Below are 19,925 nucleotides of genomic sequence, written 5' to 3' on the forward strand. Positions count from 1 at the left end.
GGGACAAGTTGTTAAGCAAATCATGCAGTTGTTAAATGAATCTACTTTTCCCCCATTGACTTTGCTTGTCAGAAGCCAGCTGGGAAGGTTACAAATGGTGATCATATGATCCCAGGACAATGCAACTGTCGCGAATATGAGCCAAGCATCCGAAATTTGATCATATGACCATGGGGATGCTACAACGGTCATAAGTGTGAAAAATGGTCATGTCCCTCTTTTCAGTGCCATTGTAACCTCGAACAGTCACTAAATGAAATGTTGTAAATCAAGGATTACCTGTAAAGAGATTACACAGTCAGAAAAAGAGAAAAAGAGAGGAAAAAATATATTGGAAATAGCAGTATAAATATATTTGAGAAGGTCCCACTCTCTTTGTACACATTTTCAAGTCTTTCTTCTGGATTTTTTAAAAGTGCCTGCAGATGCCTGGGCACTCTGTGTGTGTGTGTGTGTATGTGTGTGTGCCAGATTTTTTTTATAAAACAAAGTCTATCTTCTTTTTTTTAAAAAAAACTTTCTTTGCTGTCACTTCACTGACTTTCCTCATTTCAATCTAACTGTCAACATTCCGACTAATGAACCCAACCAAAGCAAGCACGACTGAGACAATCCAATCTCTGAATTCAAAACTTCATTCATTTTGAGTACATCATTTGGCACTGATTAAGGCAAAACCAGTTCTAGCTAATTCCCACACAAACCCACATAACTAAAGTATAGGATTCTCCCTCCTCCCATTAGTGCAGGTTACATTGTCCAATTGAGTCTCATTGCACTGTTGTGAGAAAAAGTCTTTGGCTTTGGCAAACACCTGCTGAAGTGTCCTTGGCTCTCACGCTCGTCTTCTTGATATCTGGAGCCTACATTCCATCTCCCCCTTCCTTCCTCCCTGATTCATTGGCAAGCCAAGAAGCGATAATGGTTGCAACAGCAAAAGCTCGCTTTGAATCTTGACACCAACCCTACAGTGGTATCTTATTACTGGGGGGAATGGGGGAAGCCAATGACAAATGTGCACTGCAATGTCCTAATGTCAATTCTGTAACTTAGAGACATGTGTCTAACATCAGTCAGAGAAAGAAACTTACGAAGGGCCCACCCTGATGGATGAAAGGGTTAAAAAGTGGCAGTGGGAGATTTATACCTTCAGACTTGCAAGACTCTATTAATATAGCATTACAATAAAGTAGAATAACAGAGTCATAGAAGATGTTATTATATTTCTCCTCAGACCTGCTTTTCTTTGTTTAAACATGTATAATAACAAAATAACATAGAAATTTCGAAAGGACCTTGTAGGTCATCTAATCCAACCCCCTATACCATTTCTGATAAGTAGCTGGTCACTCTCTTCTTGAAAGCCTCTGGTGATGAAGCACCCACAACTTCTGAAGGCAAGCTGTTCCACTGGTTGATTGTTCTCACTCTCAGAAAATTTCTCCTTATTTCTAGATTGAAACTCTCTTTGAACAGTTTCCATCCATTGTTCCTTGTCTGGCCTTCAGGTACTTTGGAAAATAGGTTGACCTCCCTCCTCTCTGTGACAGCCCCTCAAATACTGGAATACTGCTATCATGTCATCCCTGGTCCTTCTCTTCACTAGACTAGCCATGCCCAGTTCCTGCAACTGTTCTTCGTATGTTTTCACTTCCAGCCCCGATCATCTTTGTTGCTCTTCTCTGCACTCGTTCCAGAGTCTCAACATCCTTTTTATAGAGTGCTGGCCAAAACTGAATGCAGTATTCTAGGTGAGATGTAACTCATCTAGCTGTATTGCCTGTCCGGTTTAATTGGATGGGCTGACACTTCTTTTTCCTTAAATTATGGACTTTTTTTTACTATTGTACACATAGCAAAGAATTGTAGAATACTCAGTGGGAAAAAGCTGTCCAGCATTTGTAAGATATAGAAGTATTTGAGACACCCAATTGAACATAAAACTACATTTTTATTTTTACCTAAGAAAAGATCTCCCTGTTCCCCACCCCAAACTTAAGTCTTCAGCACTGCAGCATGCCATTTGGATTGCTGCCAGGACTGGTGAAAACACACATTTAATTCTCCTTTGGAAAATAATGAATAAGGTGCCCAGGTAGGAGAAGAAAAACAAAGAAATTGCCTTGGTTCTGAAAATTATTATTTATTTGTTCAGTTTCTATAGCCGCCCATTTCAGTCAATGACTCTCGGTGGCTTACAGTTCAAAAAAATATGTTACGATCAAAATATTGAAAACAGTTTAGTATTGAGCATTTATAATATGTTCGTACATAAAATCACGTTCCTCCTTAGTTTCCAGGAAATTCATTCTTTCTGAGCATGTGCTATTCCAGAAAACATGGCCTGAATCCTTATGCGTTATAGACTTCCTTGATATCATCTGTCATGGAGGAAAAGTTAGAAAATAGGTAAGAAACTAAGAAAGGTTCAGATCAACTGGTAAAAAACAAAGTTTAGGTGGGCATGAGGCAGAATGCCCAAATGAAATCACCTCTTCCCCATTTTCCCCATACACAAACCAAATGGACAAATTGTCATCCAGAAAGAAGCCAAAGAACTAACTATAGGTGGTCCTTGACATACGACCACAATTGAGCCCAAAATTTCTGTTGCTAAGTGAGTTAAGTGAGTTTTATGGCCTTTCTTGCCACAGTTGTTAAGTGAATCACTGCAGTTGTTAAATTAGTAATATGGTTGTAAAGTGAATCTGGCTTCCCCATTGATTTTGCTCATCGGAAGACCGCAAAAGGTGATCACATGACCCCAGGACACTGCAACCGTCATAAATATGAGCCAGTTGCCAGGAGTCCGAATTTTAATCACGTGACCATGGGGATGCTGCAGTAGTCATAAGGGTAAAAAACGATAATAAGTCACTGTTTTCTGTGCCATTGTAACTTTGAGCAGTCATCAAACGAATGGTTTTGGACCAGTGGTGAGATTCAAGTAATTTAACAACCGGTTCTCTGCCCTAATGATTCCTTCCAACAACCAGTTTGCCAAACTGCTCAGAAAGTTAACAACCGGTTCTCCCGAAGTGGTGCGAACTGGTTGAATCCCACCACTGTTTTGGACTCAATTATGGTCATAAATTGAGGAGTACATGTACCTAAAAACATTTGAGCCAATGGCAACTCATGCTTTACCTGAACTGCAGGGGGCAGTGTACTCGGCTGTTGCAAATTCATCTGGAACACAAAAAAGGAAAGTTTGTCAGGGCTGAAGTGTCTCTCTCAGTGGTGGGTTGCTCCCGGTTCGGCCGAACTGGTAGCGGTGAAGCTATTACATCACCGAACTGGTTCTCTTTCTTCGGGAGCTGGGCCCTCCCTCCCGCATTTTTCCGACCTTATATTTCTTCTTTTTTTGCCCAGCTGAGAGGTGCGGCAGAGCGGATTGCTGCACCTCAGCTGGGCAGATTCGCAACGTGCTTGTGCAAAGCGCGCAACTGAAGAGGCGATAGCGCACAAAGTGCGCACACAAAGAGAACCGGTAGTAAAGCCGGTTAGAACCCACCCCTGGTCTCTCTCCTCGACTTTGCTCTTCATCATATGGTTCATGATACTGACTTAGCTCCAGGAGTACAAAGGGCTTCTTACCCAGCCTGTTGTTAAATCTTGGTCAATGATCCACCCAGCGATGCAGTTGCAGACAAACAGCACAACCCACAGGGACTGGTGTCTGAATCGCAACTGCCAACTTTTATTTTTTGATACACACACCCTCCCTTTCCAGGTGGTTCTCTCCAAAGCATTCTCAGCGATGCAAATTTTTAAAAAAAAAAAACCCTACAAGGGATAGATGAATTGCCTAGAGAAGCTCTGTTCCACTCGCCCACTCTAGGGTCCCACTTCCCAGCCAGCAGCCCGATAGCATAAAACAACTCTTGCCTTCAGAAATCATCACTGGAGGTTTTTAAGAAGAGACTAGACAGTCCTGCTTCAGCAGGGGGTTAGACTAGAAGACTTCCAAGGTCCCTTCCTATTCTATTCTATTCTATTCTATTCTATTCTATTCTATTCTATTCTATTCTATTCTATTCTATTCTATTCCTGTTAAGGATATTGTTGTTGTGTTACCAACCAGCAGAGTGTAGAGCACAGAGAAACGTTGCTGAGAGCAATGAATAAGAGATGTGCAAACTGGTTTATCAAAAGTTTACTTTATAGTGAAAAAACAATCTCATAGTCTTTAAATCAATCCAAGTCTTTGCCAGTTAAATCAGTCCAGTGATACAAAAACTCTTCTTACCACACAAACAGTAGTTGGTTAGAATAACAAACTCACTCTGGTTCACAAACCACGATGGTAGCAGATCCATCCAACGATGATAGCACAATGGTAGCAACTCCACACACTATGGTAACTTATCATCAACTGAATACGTTACAGTACCTTCCTTAAATACGTTTACAACCAGTGATTATCTAATTACAGCATGACTCAGCATTACAATGAATCAGCAGTAAAACTTTAAAGTCACACAATACATATTCATATTAAAATCACAGAACACATATATTGCCTGGACAACTTGTTAGGCTCAAACCATATCCTAACAATTCCCATTCCCATTCCCATTCCATTCTAACCCTTGTTGGTTTGGACTTAATCATGATGCATGGAAATGCCTGAGCTGGGTTGTGAAACACAAGGTTGTTTTTAAAGTAAAACAACAAAATGCAAACCAGTCTGGGGACGGTGATTGTCCTTTAATTTTACACACAGTTTCAAATGTTGTGCAAGAAGAAATTTATCTGGTTAAAAATCCTGACATCTCCCCAAGGATCAGTTGTATTTTTCCCACCAAGTAGTGTTTTAAGGCAGCGATCCCCAACCTTTCCAGTGGGGGAGAGGGAAACCGGGCTGTGCGAGCAGTGGCCCAGCATGTGCACACGCACACACATACCGAGTTTTCCCGAAAATAAGACCCCGTCTTATATTTTTTTGAACCCTGAAATAAGCACTTGGCCTAATTGCCATGCGCTCAAAAAGCCCGATTGGGCTTATTATCAGAGGATTATTTGGAGGGGGGGGAACATGTTAGCTTAACTTGTGTGAGTTAAGCTGCATGTGCGTGTCCGCCGGCCCGCCACTCATGTAAATTGAGCTGCACACGCACTGATGTGTGCCAGCCCGCTGCTCACACAACCACAGTTTTGAATAGGCCATGGCCTGGTACTGGGCCATAGCCAGGGGGTTGGGGACCCCTGCTGTAAGGGCCAAACATATGCCCATCTTCAACAAAACTGAAAGCCGTTAATTTTGCCCCTTTTTGAGCCCTAAATCTCCCAAAGCAAAAGGAAGAAAAAATGCCGAGCAACCACATTTTGAAAAATAATTAAACAAGCTGATTGGAACTACCTTCTTACCAGTTTCATAGTAATCATAGACTTTCACCAAGGCAGGCTTCAGGCCCCGGACGGGTGTCTCCTGCTCCACTGTAAAGGAGAAAGTCTGGATTGTGTTGCGTACCTGCAGAGAAAAGTTGACTATGAGATTACAACAAGACGGAGAGCTTCTGCAGGCAACATATTGGAGAGCCCTTTTTGTTCTCTGACCTTGGTTGTTTGGATTTAGCTTGGTCTGAGCTACATATGAGCTACATACATCTTTAGAACCCTGAACTACATATATTTCCTTCTATTGGAGACATCACACTAGCAGGGATCTTAGAAAAGCCTAGATGTATTTTGACCATGTCTACCATAGGAGTGAGAAATCAAGCACTACTACAGGACAATGTCCACGGAAAAGAAACAGACTTAATAAAAGAGGAGGTGAAGTTGTGCTACGTATAAAAAAATAATTACAACTCTATAGAAATACAACAGAAGTCACTAAAGAAAAAGACTGGCTCCAGTAATCTCTTAACTATATCCTGTAGGGAGATGTCCAAGCTCTTTCAGCATCCTTAGGCTGAAAGGGAAAGGCCTAAAGTATACTAGCAGGGAAAGGATGGGCCTTGTAGTCCAATCTTTCTAAAGCCTTCAATCTTGCTTTTAATTTGTCTCTTAAAGCTGTGAGGGTTTCTTGTTCTCCTTGAACAGACGGAAGGCAAAAAAATTCTGAAGCTAGAAGAGGTATTTGAGGTCATTCAGTCCACCCCCTTGAACACAAATGTTATTTGAGCATCCTTAGGCCAAGAAGATATTGTCTATTATTTAATAGCGAGGGAATTCTAGAATTCTAGTAGAAATATTCTGATGATGTAGTGGAACTAAGCAGCATCATGACATATGAGTTTGTTCACATAGAATGGGATTTCTCAAGCTTATTGGCCAAGGAATTCTGGGGTTTGAAGTCCATGCATCTTGAAGTCACCAAGGTTGAGAAACCCCAACATATGAAAATATACCTGTTGTGTAGAGAGGGGAAGCTGTCATTGACCAGAAGTAGAGGATGTGGCACATTGTGGCAGCCACTTGAAAAAACTCAGCCCATAATAAGCTTGTGACTCCTTGCTTCCAAGAAAAATAAGGACAAGGAGAAAGGAAGGTGTCCTGCCCTGCATTTTATCCCTTTGATTGAATGATTTTGTTCCCTATTTGGGCTCCTCTCCTTATCCTTACTCACCTCATCCAAGTATAGCAGGACATGATTGATGTTCACTTCACTCCTCTTGATCTGACCTTGCTTTTCCAGCTTCAGGGGTGAAAACATTTGAAAAATGGAAAGAGCTTTAGTAACGTTTATAGTCATACTGTTGAACTAGGTGGCCATAGAAACAGAGTTAGAAGTGATCTTGTAAGTCACCAAGTTAAACCTCCTGCTCAGTAAAGAATCCACCACGAAGTTATGGCTAACTTTGGATTGTATGGAAAGTTGCAATATTTCATAACATGAGAAAGAATGGCAACTGCTATTTTCATTGGAGAAAATATCAATATTCAACAAATCTGTTTTAGCATTCTTAATCCCCATTTCGTATTACAGTTGTAGTTCTCGATTTACAACCAGCTGCTTAGCAACCATTCAAGGTTATGACAGACCTCTCCAGGGCCACTTACAACCTGGACTCAAAGATCTGATGATTGCCTTCCACCTATGGTCATGTGATCACATTTTAGGTGCTTGGCAACCATCTGCCTTTCTGGCTCTTGGAAGCATCCCACAGTCATGTGACCACAATTTACAATGGTTTTTACCAGAAACCAGCATTTACTTCCGGTTTCCACCAAAAAAACCCCAAATTGTAGAAAATAATGCACTGAATGCTCATACGAAAAACGGTTGTTAAAAGATACATACTTATTCATATGTATATATACACACATATATGTAAAAGGGGAGAATTTACTGCTTTTTCTTTTCTTTTTTTCAGTGCCCAGCTAGGATGGATCCTACATGTTAAATTTATTTGATCACTTTTTTCTCCTTTCTTTGTATGCTATTTTGTTGTTAGTGTTGAATGTATGCTTCTGTTTTGCTTTGTTTTTCTGTTTCGTATTTCACCTTTTTATGATAAAACAATATATACACTGCTCAAAAAAATAAAGGGAACACAAGCAGAAGACATCCAAGATCTGAATGAATGAAATAGCCTTATTAAATACTTTGTTCGTTACATACAGTAGTTTTGTGTTCCCTTTAGTTGTTTGAGCAGTGTATAAACTACTGTATGTAAAGAACAAAGTATTTAATAAGGCTATTTCATTCATTCAGATCTCGGATGTCTTCTGCTTGTGTTCCCTTTATTTTTTTGAGCAGTATATATAAAAAGAAAGAAAAAAGGTAAAATTAGGTGCAGTCAAATCTTGATCCATTTAGCGACCGGTACAACATGCGACCATAATTCCAAGTTTGATTGCAGTCATAGGTCGAGAATTCCCTGCATCAAGAAATACGGCACTGAAGGTTTAGCGGAAAAGGGAACCTGGGAAAAAATACCTTTTTTACACTGGATTTCACCGGGATGTATCCAGATAGCATCTTAATCTGGACAATTGCCATATTGGAAACCAGACGTTGGCCAGTGTAACTGAGAAACCAAGAAAGGAAAGAAGACATTAAAGCAACAGATGCATAGCTGGAGGCAAAATGCTGCATGCAGGTTCATAAAAGCTTGGCCGTGCCCTCAGGGCCTCCATCCAATGTTGCCATTGAATGGAATTTCTGGAATGCAGAACTGTGGCCTTTCAGAAGGTGGGGAAAGCTGAGTATCAGCCTTTGGACCCTCAGACATACAGATAAACAGAGTTGGAAGGTCATATAGGTCATCTAGTCCAACCCCCCCCCTCAAGCAGACCCTACACCATTTTTGACAGATGGCAGTCCAGTCTCTTCTTGAAAGCTTCCAGTGATGAAGCTCCCACAACTTCCGAAGCCAAGCTGTTCCATTGATTGATTGTTCTCACTCTCAGAAAATTTCTCCTTATTTCCAGGTTGAATCTCTCCTTATTCAATTTCCATCCATTGTTCTTTGTCTGGCCTTCAGGTGCTTTGGAAAATAGCTCGACGCTTTCCTCTCTGTGGCCTCAAGTATTGGAACACTGCTATCATGTCTCCCCTGGTCCTTCTCTTCACCAGACTAGCAACATCCAGTTCCTGCAACATGGTCCATCCTTGGAGGAGATGTGCTTGTATCTGTTCAAGGAAGCGAGGCTCAGCATCGATCTAAGAAAGAGATTACCTGACATTCATGGCAATGTCAAAAGTGATGTGAGCTTTGATTCCTGTGCAAGTCTCCGGAACAGTCTGCACATCCAGCCTAAATGGTGCATCTTCTTGCCTCAAAGGGACATTGTATTTCAAGGCGGTCTGGAATGGAAAGGCCATCATTTGGGGATGTTCAACACTCCCGTGACAGAAGGAGGTTTAAAACAAGTGGGATACATAAAAGTGCGAGAAAAATCTGTATTCAAATAGACACACTGATCTAGAGGATTTAAAGATTAATATACAATCGAGACTAGAGGCTTTTCTTTGGGGATTTGATGAGCAAACAGTTGGGGAAAAAGTCATGGAACTTTGTTGTTGTACATGGTAACTGCAGCTAGATCATTGTATGCACAAAGACGGAAAGATTCAGCACCCCCACAATGGAGGAATGGTTGGTGAAGAGGATGGAATTCACTGAGATGGCCAAATTGACTTACCTGATCAGAGAAAAGACAAATATCTATGTTTATTGCTGACCAGAAACTCCTAATGGACTTTTCATTTATTTTATTATTTTATCTGTAAAGGTAAAGGTTTCCCCTTTCTAGTCATGTTCAACTCTAGGGGGTGATGCTCATCTCTGTTTCTTAGCCAAGTGAGTCAGCTTGTCTAAATATTTCCATGATCATGTGGCCAGCATGACTATATGCTGAAGCATACAGAACACTGTTACATTCCCACCCAAATTACCTATTTACCTACTTCAGTGGTGGGTTGCCCCCAGTTCAGACCGGTTCACAAGAACTGGTAGTAAAACCAGCAGAAGGCCCTGCCCACCACCCCGGATGTCATCATCAGCGATCTGCGCATGCTCAGAAGCAAGGCATGTGCGCTTGCTTCGCTCATGCGCGCGTGCAATCCCATTGCGAACCAGTGGTAAAGGTAAGTAGAACCCACCCCTGATCTACTTGCAATTTCATGCTTTTGAATTGCTAAGTGGGCAGGAGCTGAGGCAAGAACGGGAACTCACCCATCATGCAGCCCTAGGTTCTTGAACCCAGGCCATCAGCTTTCAAGCTGACAAGCTCAACGTCTTTAACACTGAGCCATCATGCCCCTTTATTTGTATCCTGCCTTTCTTATTGTACAAATGAAATAGAAAAAATGAACATAATCTATGGTTTTGATGATTAGACATAATAGATTATAAAAAGAAGAGAGTTATGTTATAACCGTGGAGTAAGAGGTGTATTTATGGTTTTAATTATAACTGCTGTAAAGAAGTTCAGAAACTACTATTTCTTTTTATTTTTCTTTTACTTATTTATTTCTTGCAGCTTTAGCTTTCCTTTGATTTCTTATTTTTCTTACTTTGTATTATTTATTTATTTATTTATTTATTTATTTTTCATATTTCTATGCCGCCCAACTCTCTGAGGACTCTGGGTGGCTTACAACAAGGACAGTATGAATTTATTTAAATATTTCTATAGCTCCCCATCTTACATCAAACTCTAGCCAGCTCCTAACCAACAATTGAAACATCACTAATAAAACAATATTTTTATATATAAATGGGTTTTCTATCGAAGCAACCTGGTCTACATATATATATACATACATACAAAATTTAAAAGTAGAATAAAATCAAATTAAATAATTTTGGCCCCGACAAATTTAAAACCCCAAACTTTTAAAACCAATTTAAAATTGAATGTATAAAATACTAAAAGATATTTAAAAATTAAAAATCTTTTATAAAAGAGGGAGAAAATTAGGCCAGGCCCGCCTGGTGAAATAGTAAGGTCTTTAAAGCGCGGCGGAAGGTGCGCAGATCCGGGATCCTCCGTATCTCTGGGGGGAGCTCGTTCCAGATAGTAGGTGCCCCCACAGAGAAGGCTCTCCCCCTGGGGGCCGCCAGTCGGCATAGTTTGGCTGACGGCACCCGGAGGAGCCGCTCTCTATGGGAGCGTACTGGCCGGTGGGAGGCTATTGGTGGTAGTAGGCGGTCCCGCAAGTACCCAGGTCCTAAGCCATGGAGCGCTTTAAAGATGGTAACCAAAACCTTGAAGCGCACCCGGAAGACCACCGGGAGCCAGTGCAGCTCGCGCAGGAGGGGTGTTACATGGGAACGCCATGTCGCTCCCATTACCACCCACGCGGCCGCACTCTGCACCAGTTGGAGCCTCCGGGTGCTCCTCAAGGGGAGCCCCATGTAGAGAGCATTGCCATAGTCCAGGCGGGAGGTGACAAGGGCATGAGTGACTGTGCATAACGAGTCCCGATCCAGAAAGGGACGCAACTGGCGAATCAGGCGAACCTGATGAAAAATCCTCCCGGTCACGGCTGTCAAGTGCTCTTCTAAAGACAGCCGTGAATCCAGGAGCACGCCCAAGTTGCGAGCCCTCTCCGTGGGGGCCAATGATTCGCCCCCAATAGTCAGTGATGGTGTCAACTGACTATATCGGGACGTCGGAAACCACAGCCACTCGGTCTTGGATGGGTTGAGCCTGATATATATTAATCCTTTTGTCCACATCATACTACCCCAATATTTGGGGGGAAAGCCAGGTCTTCAGTGCTTTTCAGAAGGCTACGAGGGTAGAGGCCTGCTAAACGTCATGGGGAAGAGTGCTCCATTGGGCAGGGATTGCCACAGAAAAGGCACACTTCCTAGATCCCAAAGGTTGGCAAAGTTTAAGGAATGGAACTAGGAGTGTGTTCACCTTATCTGATCTGGTAGAATGAGTAGATGTCCTTAGGGAGAGACAGTCCCACAGATAGCCTGGCCCTGTGCCCTGTAGGGCTTTAAAGCTAATAAACCTTTTCATCTTTTGCAATGTTTATAATATTGTTCTATCACGATTTTAACATTTTTAATCCTAAATTACTCTGAATTTAATGTTTTTTTTTAATTGATTAAATTGTGCCGAGGGATGCTCCTTGATGCTCTCTGAGCTTGGTTGTTTTCTTGCAGATGTTTCATTCCCCAAACTTGGTAACATCATCAGTGATAGTAAGGAGTGGGGTTTTCTCTCAGTTTATATTGTAGTTGCTCGCCCTGTCAGAGTGGACTGGGGAGTTCTTTGGTTGAACTGTTTACTGTTAACTTTATGGGCAGTTTCTTGATTGGGACATTGTTTACTTCTTGTTTGTTGGTCTGATATTAATCTTGATATGCTCTTCTGGGTGTTGTTTGCTTTTTGTTCCCCTTCTGGGAACAAAATTAAATTGCACATCGCCCAGAGCCTTCTCCGAGGAGAGGGTAGTTAACTATGAAATATAAACATTCTGCGGCATTCTGGACCAGTTGTAGCTTCCAAATGGTCTTCAAGGGCAGCTCCATGTAAAGCACATTGCAGTAATCCAAACAGAAGAAGGAAATCTCCTGGGACAAGTGTTTCATTCATGTGTACAATTTAGTTGCTAGCAGCTCCCAAAAGACCCTGGGTGGGGGTGGGGGGGGTCTTGCTCGGCTAGTGTAAACCACCCCATCCTTTTCTGAAGATGTGTTCCCTAAAACACCAGTCTCTGATCATTTTTCTTCCCCAGTGCTTTTGTCCCTCCCTCTCTTCTCATGTCTCCTATATTTCATAACTGACATTTGGAATTCATTCCCTCAAGACCTGGTGATGGTGATTAACTTGAATGGCTTCTAAAGCAGGATTGGATGCATCCACAGGTCTCTCAAGTTATTTCTAAAATCAGGACAGCAGGGCCCCAAGTGCCAGATTGTGGGAGAATTATAAATTCTGTCTCCTGCATGTCATGGCTGGCTGCCATAAGAAGCAAAATGCTGATCTTAAATGGCCTAATCTGGCCTGGCAGCTCTTATGTTCTCAAAGATGTTCTCCATCCCTTATTTAACTTGCTGACTTTTCTTCATGCCTTTTCTTCTCAACTTGCATTCCCATACGTCCATTGGGAACCCAAAATAGATCATCGCTAGGCAGCAACACTGGTCTCTTCTCTCACCAGGGCACTCACCTGCATAAAGATGCAACCGGTCACCTCAGCCTTGTAGTTCCCTGGCACTTGGGGCAGATCCTGGCACTGGAGCAGCAGAGAGTTATTGCTGTCCACATGGAATTCTGCCAGGACAGCATCTCCTGAACTCAAGGTCGCTCTGGCATCGATGCCATCCTTCGAATAAGTAACTGTCCTGTATTGGGAGAGGGCCTGGAGAGCCACCACCGTATCCTGCAAGAGAAAGCAAAACTAAAATGGAATGGAAAAGAATGGAATGTCTATGGAGAGTCTCAGTCATTCATGTCATGGTTGTCCAAAAGGTGCTTTTTTCAAAAGGCAACTGGACTTTCTGGTTTTTCTTTGAAGATGTTTTGTGTCTCATCCAAGAAGCTTCTTCACCTCTTTCCCACCATCCAGAGATGAAGAAGCTTCTTCTTCTTCTTCTTCTTTTTTGCTTCAATTTATATGCCGCCCTTCTCCGGAGACTCAGGGCGGCTTACAATGCGTTAAGCAATAGCCTTCATACTTTTGTATATTTATACAAAGTCAGCTGATTGCCCCCACAATCTGGGTCCTCATTTCACCTACCTTTGAAAGGATGGAAGGCTGAGTCAACCTTGAGCCTGGTGAGATTTGAACTTGCAGTAATTGCAAGCAGCAGTTTATTTTTATATATATATATAACAACTATATATAGTTGTTAATAACAGTGCTTTAGTCCACTGTACTACAGGCATTCTTGGACGAGAAGTTAAACATCTTCAAACAAAAACCAAAAAGTCCAATTGCCTCTTGAAAAAAGCATCTTTGGGACAGGAGTGGAGTGGAGTGGAATGGAACAAAATAGAATAGAATAGAGCTGGAAGGGACCTCAAAGGTTTACTAGTCCATCCCCCTGCTTAAGCAAGAGAACCTATGTCATTTCAGACAAGTGACTGTCCAGTCTCTTCTTAAAAGCCTCCAGTGATGGAGCGCCCACGATTTCTGAAGGCAAGCTGTTCCACTGGTTAATTGCCCTCACTGTTAGGAAGTTATCTCTCTTGAATGACACACCTCAGCTGGAAATCCTGGGAATTGAGATTCAGCACATCTGGAGGCCATACCAAGACATATCAAATCACATCAGATTCATTTCCAGTTGCTCCTTCCTACATCCTCTGAGAATTTGTGAGTAGCGAACATACCTGTGTAGAGGAGTATCCTCCATTGGAATTCTGTTGTTTGAGCAACCATTTGACAATGGCAGTTGCTATCGTTAATTCTTCCTGGGACGGAGGCAGTTTGTTGGTGAGGAAAGCAAGGAGCCCGTAGGAGGTCATCTCTACCTCAGCAGAGGGAGCACGCAAGTAGAGTGGAAAATCAGATCTCTGCTTTGGCTTCCCAGGCCTCTCCCAGTGGATGGAGCCATCCTCTTCAAAGAGAGAAATTAACTTTGGGTTACACAAACAGTCCAAGCACCATCAGAGATATATCAAGTTACAACTGGTATCTGTACAAAAACATTTGGCCTTTCTGGTGTCAAGCCCTATGCAACTGGGCAACAGGAGAAGCACATTACAAGTAGTCTTCAACATACAACTGGTTATTTAACAATTGTTCAAAGTTATGACAAATCTCCCCAGAGCTACTTATGACCCGTTTTTGGAGTTACAATATTCAACTTGCGACCACAATTGAGCCCAAAATGTATGTTGCTAAGTGAGAAATTTGTTAAGTGAGGTTTGTTAAGTGTGAAAAATGGTCATGTCACTTTTTTCTGTGCCATTATAACAACGAACAAAGCGAACTGTTGTAAGTCGAGGACTAAGCAAACTGTTGTAAGTTGAAGATTACCTGTACTCATGCACACCTCTGTGGTCATGTGATCATATTTTGGGCGCCTGGCAACCGACTCACCAATATGACTGTTTGCAGCATCCTGCAGTCATGGAGCATGATTAATGATAGCTTTTGCCAGGTACTAGCATTTTTACTTCCAGTTTCTAGCAAAAAACTAGAAAATGGATTCTCTTAACAATCGCCATGTTTACTTAATGACTGTCATAACAAAATGATTATAACTTTGAATCCAGTCACCTGATGCCTCAATTTATGTCTGCAATGGCTTATAATCATGATTCTGGGTTAAATTACAGCCGTAAGTAGCAAGACTTCAATGACCCTCAAGCCAATAAACCACCTCATTACCATCATGATAAAGGGCAATAAGATGTTGAGTATTAATATGATGCCAATATGATGGGAATCATTCCATGATGGTCAGAATGCATATTATCTCCAGCTCATCTGCCCATTGATGTAAGGATCTGCCTTGGCTATCTTATCAGGAAAGCATGACTCTTGAAACAATTGGCATTTCAGAGAAGGCGGGCAGAGTCTGAAATTTGTGCGGGAATTTTTCCCTTCAGACCCCACTCCAATGCCCCATCTTCACTAGTAGCCAATAGGATGCCGCAAAGGTATTTTGAGAACTCTGAGGTGGGATGGTGATAGTCGTTCTTCCTGGGGATACTGCGACCTTGGTAATAGTCTGGAACCAGCTGTGAGGGAGTCCATCCTGACACTCCAGTCCCCATCCCTAATTCCCATCCAGATACAGCAAAAGCGAAAGCATTCAAAGCATTCACCTCATGAAATATCCCTCCTCCCCTTTGGAATGGCAGCATTCCAGCAGGGACCTGACAACTGATTTCCTTCCAGTGGTCATTAGTTAATTATGTGTGGAATCAGCATATGCTTCCATCCTTATATAGTGAGTTATATAAGGCAGCAAATACATTTAATAAATAAATAAAATATTTATTGTAGGTATGAAAAAAACTTGGGGCCATCATGATAAAGGGCTATAAGATGTTGAGTGTTAATATGATACTAATGTGAGACACCCAATTCATTCCATGATGGCCAGAAGGAATATCTTCTCCGGCTCATCTGCCCACTTATTTCCTTCCAGTGGTCATTAATTAGTTATTCATGGAATCAGTGTATGCCTCCATCCTTATGTACTGAAATGGACAACAAATATATTTAATAAATAAATAAATACAAACCTGTATTAAAAACGCTTGGTGTCAGCCCTGAAACCATTTTGGGAGCATCTTCAGGGTTGCCACAGCGAGGCTGGTGGAGCTGTGGGAACGTGAGGAGGGAGATAGAGATAGCTGGGGGGGATGTGTAGCCAAAATAACATTGTTTCCCATGGGAGCTAAGGACATTGCTACCAGGTGTTGGAGGGGCTTGGACAAAAGCCAGCTGGAGTTGGGACTGCAACCTGATTGGACCATGTGATGGATGTGTGACCTGGGAGAAAGAACTTTGGGTTTTGATTTGGGTGGGGAAAACCTTGGGTCCTTCAGAGTCGGGTTTTCACCAGCTGTGCCAATATGCCATTCCTAATAAATTCATACTTTGAGGAAACTCTAGGCCTCAAGGTTTTGATTGCTTCTGGTTTATTACTTGGAACTCTACACTTGGGGCTATAGGCACTTTTCTTGACCGGGGGTCCAATGAACATTATTCTTTGCATGCCAATAAGGTTTGTTGCACATCTCCAATTTCTTCGATGTCTACCTGATTTTTATAACAAAGAGCTCATTTCTCACCGTCCTTCACAGCTACTTTTAGAAGGGAGTCCAACATTTCTTGCCTCTTCTCCTCTTTCCCTGCCAAAGCAAAAGTGTATGCTAACAAAGCCCGGAGATAAATGTGGATCTCTTTTGCTTCAGTTGCCTTCTCCAAGCAAAGCAAAGCATTTTGCACCACAGAATGCTGCAGAGAAGAAGACGTTTAATGGAAGTCAATATAGCAGTATACAAAGCATATTCATCTTTACCCTATATTACCAGTGTCATCATCATTTGCAATAAAGCAGAAGCGAAAGTTAATCACCACTTGGAAATGAAATGTTTGAAGAAAGGTGCCGGAGTGACCAGAAGGGATAAAATAAAAAATGAGATGATAAGAGAAAGAAGTAGAATAGATCCAGTCTTAAACTACATGCAAAAACAGCAAGTTAAGTGGTCTACTCACTTAGAGAAAACGTTTTGGGATTCTATACCATACAAAGCATATACAAAAAGAGAAGGCCAAAGAATACAAGGCAGAACCAGAGAGACAACATCAAAGGCACAAAACAACAGCATCAAATAACAGTGATTGATGTCGCCAAAAGTACAAAAGCCAGAACTTTGTATCTCCCTCAACACTTGAAATGGAGAAAGGAGGAGGAGGAGGAAGTATTGTCCTTCTCCCACCAGTTAATTTGTAATCTAAATTGGTCAGGAGGAAAGTTCCTGAAGAGGAGATTGTGATAAGAAACACAGGATCTCAGCAAAGCCCTGGGATGAAGTTGGCTTTATTATTCATTTAAGTTGTTAACTTAAACAGTCTTCACAAATTACACCAACAGCAAACTGATGGTCTAACTGATGCAAGCCAATTGTTATTTTCTTCCTCCCAATGAGCAGACAGAACCCAAAAGCTCAGGTTGAATGAAGAGCACAGAAACCTCAACCCTTGGGCTGCTCATCTCCGTATTTCTGCTGCCTGAGCCACTGCCAGCTACTTGCTCTTCCTACATGCTCCTATGTTTTTGTAACGAGGCTTAGCAGTTCCTCACTAGCTGAGGTCCAAGATGAGTGTGCTGGTGGATCAAGCATGAGGAGAAGGAGGAGCAGGGCAAATCAGGACTGATAATATAAGGATTCAGGAGATTGTTTTGTAAACAACCATCTGCAGACTCCTCCATTATCTGCAAAAAGAAGCTCTTCCTTTCCAGTTCACACAAAAGCCCTTAGAAAGGAAGTCAAAAAGTCTTCACCCTAATGTGTTGAAAGACAACATGATCCTAAAGTGAAAGCTGCTGATGTTGTCATAACCCTTTCCCTCTCCTATCAATAAATCTTGCTAAAGAACACTGTGAACATCTTGCTTGGAAGAATTACTTTGGTGCAGTCAGCCGCCAAGCGTCAGAGTGGCCATTAGGAGCCAAATATGAAGAAGTAAGTTAGGTCAGAATTGGTTAGATTGTTATTAGTGTATGGCATTGTTACTGTAGCCAGGAGACCACAATGCTATTGCAAAGTAGTAATTTGGCTTGCCAAAGTACCAGCCCTGTTATAGGACACGCTTGTGTGCTTCCCAAGGTGCGCTACAGGAGGATAACCTTGCTTTGCACCAAAGAGAAAGATGAACGGTTCTTCCTGCAGCGTCACCCAAACCCCCCCTCCCTTCCCGGAGCTGCCTCGCAAATAGACAGCACAACCGAAAAGGTTCAAAGCCATCAGGAATCTGATTGCCTGCACAGAGCACCAGTTTGTCTCCTTGCCGAAGTGGTACCTATCTATCTACTTGCATTAAACAGGCTTTTGAATTGTTAGGTGGACAGAAGCTAAGGCAAATGACGAGCTCATCTTGCCACATAGGGCTTCAGCTCAAACCACCAGAACTGAGACCATCTCTGACATTAAGCCACTGAGCACCATGCCTCTTAATTGATTGGAGAGAGAAAAGGACAGAATTGATTGAAGGAGGGATAAGGAAGAAGTAATTTGGCTTATTCAGCTTATACAATTACATTGGGTTCACCAGATGGCTTTACATGTGCAGTGAAGCTAGTCAGATGTGGTCTATTTCATTAGCCTAAATGATTGTAAACTCCATGACCAAGTGGGAACTTGAACATGGGTTTCCTCACTGCTAGTTTACTGCAATCATGGTTGCACTTGGCACACTTACGGTGGGAGGTAGCGGCACTTCCAGCAAAGCAATGGTGATATAAGTTGAAAGAGTGGTCTGGTCATCAACTCCCCCCTGCAGGAGAGAGACAGATATCAGCTGCACCTATTATACAAAGAACTTCCACCATCTTCTACCATTCCTCCATTCTTTCCATATCTATATTATATCTCCCTCCCAAGAAATCATGGAATCTTGGGAACTGAGCAATACAATGGTGCTTTTTCAGGAGGCAACTGGACTTCCTTGTCTTTTCTTTCGAAGACGTTTCGCTTCTCATCCAAAAAGCTTATTCGGCTCTGACTGGATGATGGGGAATGGAAGGATTTATACTCCTTGCAGACATTTGTATTCTTTTAGAGAGTTGTTGGGGCCACTAGGAGGTTTATCTGTATCCTCCGGGTCACCTGAGTAGTGCCAATGGGTGTGGAGTCTTCTTAACTGCAGGATGTTTTTCTGCCCTGTGTCCCTTCCCTGTTGAAGACAGGTGCAGACTGTTGAGGATGAATCTGTGCTGTCTGCATCTCAAACTGAAGCGCAAACGGTTCTTGTAGTCTGCAATTTTTCTGGAAACCCATTCATACTCCTGCACCATTCAAAGGATGTTCATCCCAAAGTGAGTAGCTAAATATCTGTGTTTTCAAAGAAAAAGAAGGCAGTCCACTTGCCTCCTGAAAAAGCACCCTTGGGCACTACTGAAGATATTCTGTCAGTTTTTCGTGTAAAACATTTAATCCTGACTGCTGAATATTCATGAGTCTTTCTGTTTTGTCAATGCTGTCCTTGTTCATCAACAGAAAGACAACACATATTTTTTTCCAGATTAGAAATCCAGAGTAATTCCCAATCATTCTCTATGTGGCCAAACCAATTCAATCTGGATCAATCTTCAATTCACATTCCTTCTTGAGCTCATTCGTTTAATGATGGTCCAAAGCTACAACAATCTTGGAGAAACCAGATTTCAGTGCATCCTTGAAATTAACGACTCTCACACCAACCCTACAATCCCATGAACACAATTTGGGCACTTGGCAACTGGCTTGCTTTTACGACAGTTGCATAGTCTTGTGTGATCACAATATGCAACCTTCCTGACCAGTTTTGGACAAAAAAAAAAGTGAACTGGGGAAACCAGATTCACTTAACAACCATGGTGATTCGTTTAACAAGTACGGTAAAAATGGTCGTAAAATCAGGTCGATCATGTGATGACTTGTTTAGTGGCTATCTCATTTAAGGTCCAAAATTCCAGCCCCAATTGTGGTTGCAAGTCAAGTATTCCCAATATACCCAACTCTCATTTCGAAAGATATGTCGCCATTTTCTCCCACCCGCCTCTTGTACCTTGAGGGCATTGTTAAAAAGAGATCCGGTACTCCGAAAGCATCCAGTATTCTCCTGCCTTAGTGTCAGCGAGTTCTGGGCATCGTTGATGTGCTTGTCTTCCACAAAGATTATGGATCTCGCCCGAGCAAAAGATTTCAGTACAAAAGCCGTCAGCCTATAAAACAGCCCAGAGCAAAGGAGAATCTCATTTTTCTTTTTCTAGTTCCCAAGCTCCTACAATCTTTGGCTATCTTGGGATTGAAGAACCCATTGAAAGAAGGAAGGAAAGTTA

General features: G+C 42.1%; 1 protein-coding gene across 4 annotated transcripts in view; it reads right to left on the reverse strand.

Moving 5' to 3' along the window:
• Positions 1-2,118: 2,118 nt before the first annotated feature.
• LOC139311779 (alpha-2-macroglobulin-like) overlaps positions 2,119-19,925 on the reverse strand; it is a 78,884-nt gene continuing 61,077 nt past the window's right edge. For all 4 annotated transcript variants that reach the window (XM_070936287.1, XM_070936290.1, XM_070936289.1 and 1 more), the window contains 11 exons: positions 19,652-19,808; positions 18,305-18,379; positions 16,171-16,336; positions 13,753-13,979; positions 12,587-12,799; positions 8,631-8,758; positions 7,889-7,979; positions 6,575-6,643; positions 5,371-5,473; positions 3,148-3,189; positions 2,119-2,381 (listed from right to left, as the gene is read on the reverse strand). In XM_070936287.1, the coding sequence (XP_070792388.1) occupies positions 2,353-2,381; positions 3,148-3,189; positions 5,371-5,473; positions 6,575-6,643; positions 7,889-7,979; positions 8,631-8,758; positions 12,587-12,799; positions 13,753-13,979; positions 16,171-16,336; positions 18,305-18,379; positions 19,652-19,808 (1,300 nt within the window). In that variant the 3' untranslated portion in view covers positions 2,119-2,352. The remainder of the gene's footprint in view (positions 2,382-3,147; positions 3,190-5,370; positions 5,474-6,574; positions 6,644-7,888; positions 7,980-8,630; positions 8,759-12,586; positions 12,800-13,752; positions 13,980-16,170; positions 16,337-18,304; positions 18,380-19,651; positions 19,809-19,925) is intronic.

The sequence above is a fragment of the Pituophis catenifer genome, unplaced genomic scaffold, assembly GCF_029215685.1.
Source record: "Pituophis catenifer annectens isolate HBS135680 unplaced genomic scaffold, rPitCat1.0.hap2 SCAF_2, whole genome shotgun sequence".
In the NCBI taxonomy this organism is placed as follows: Eukaryota; Metazoa; Chordata; class Lepidosauria; order Squamata; family Colubridae; genus Pituophis; species Pituophis catenifer.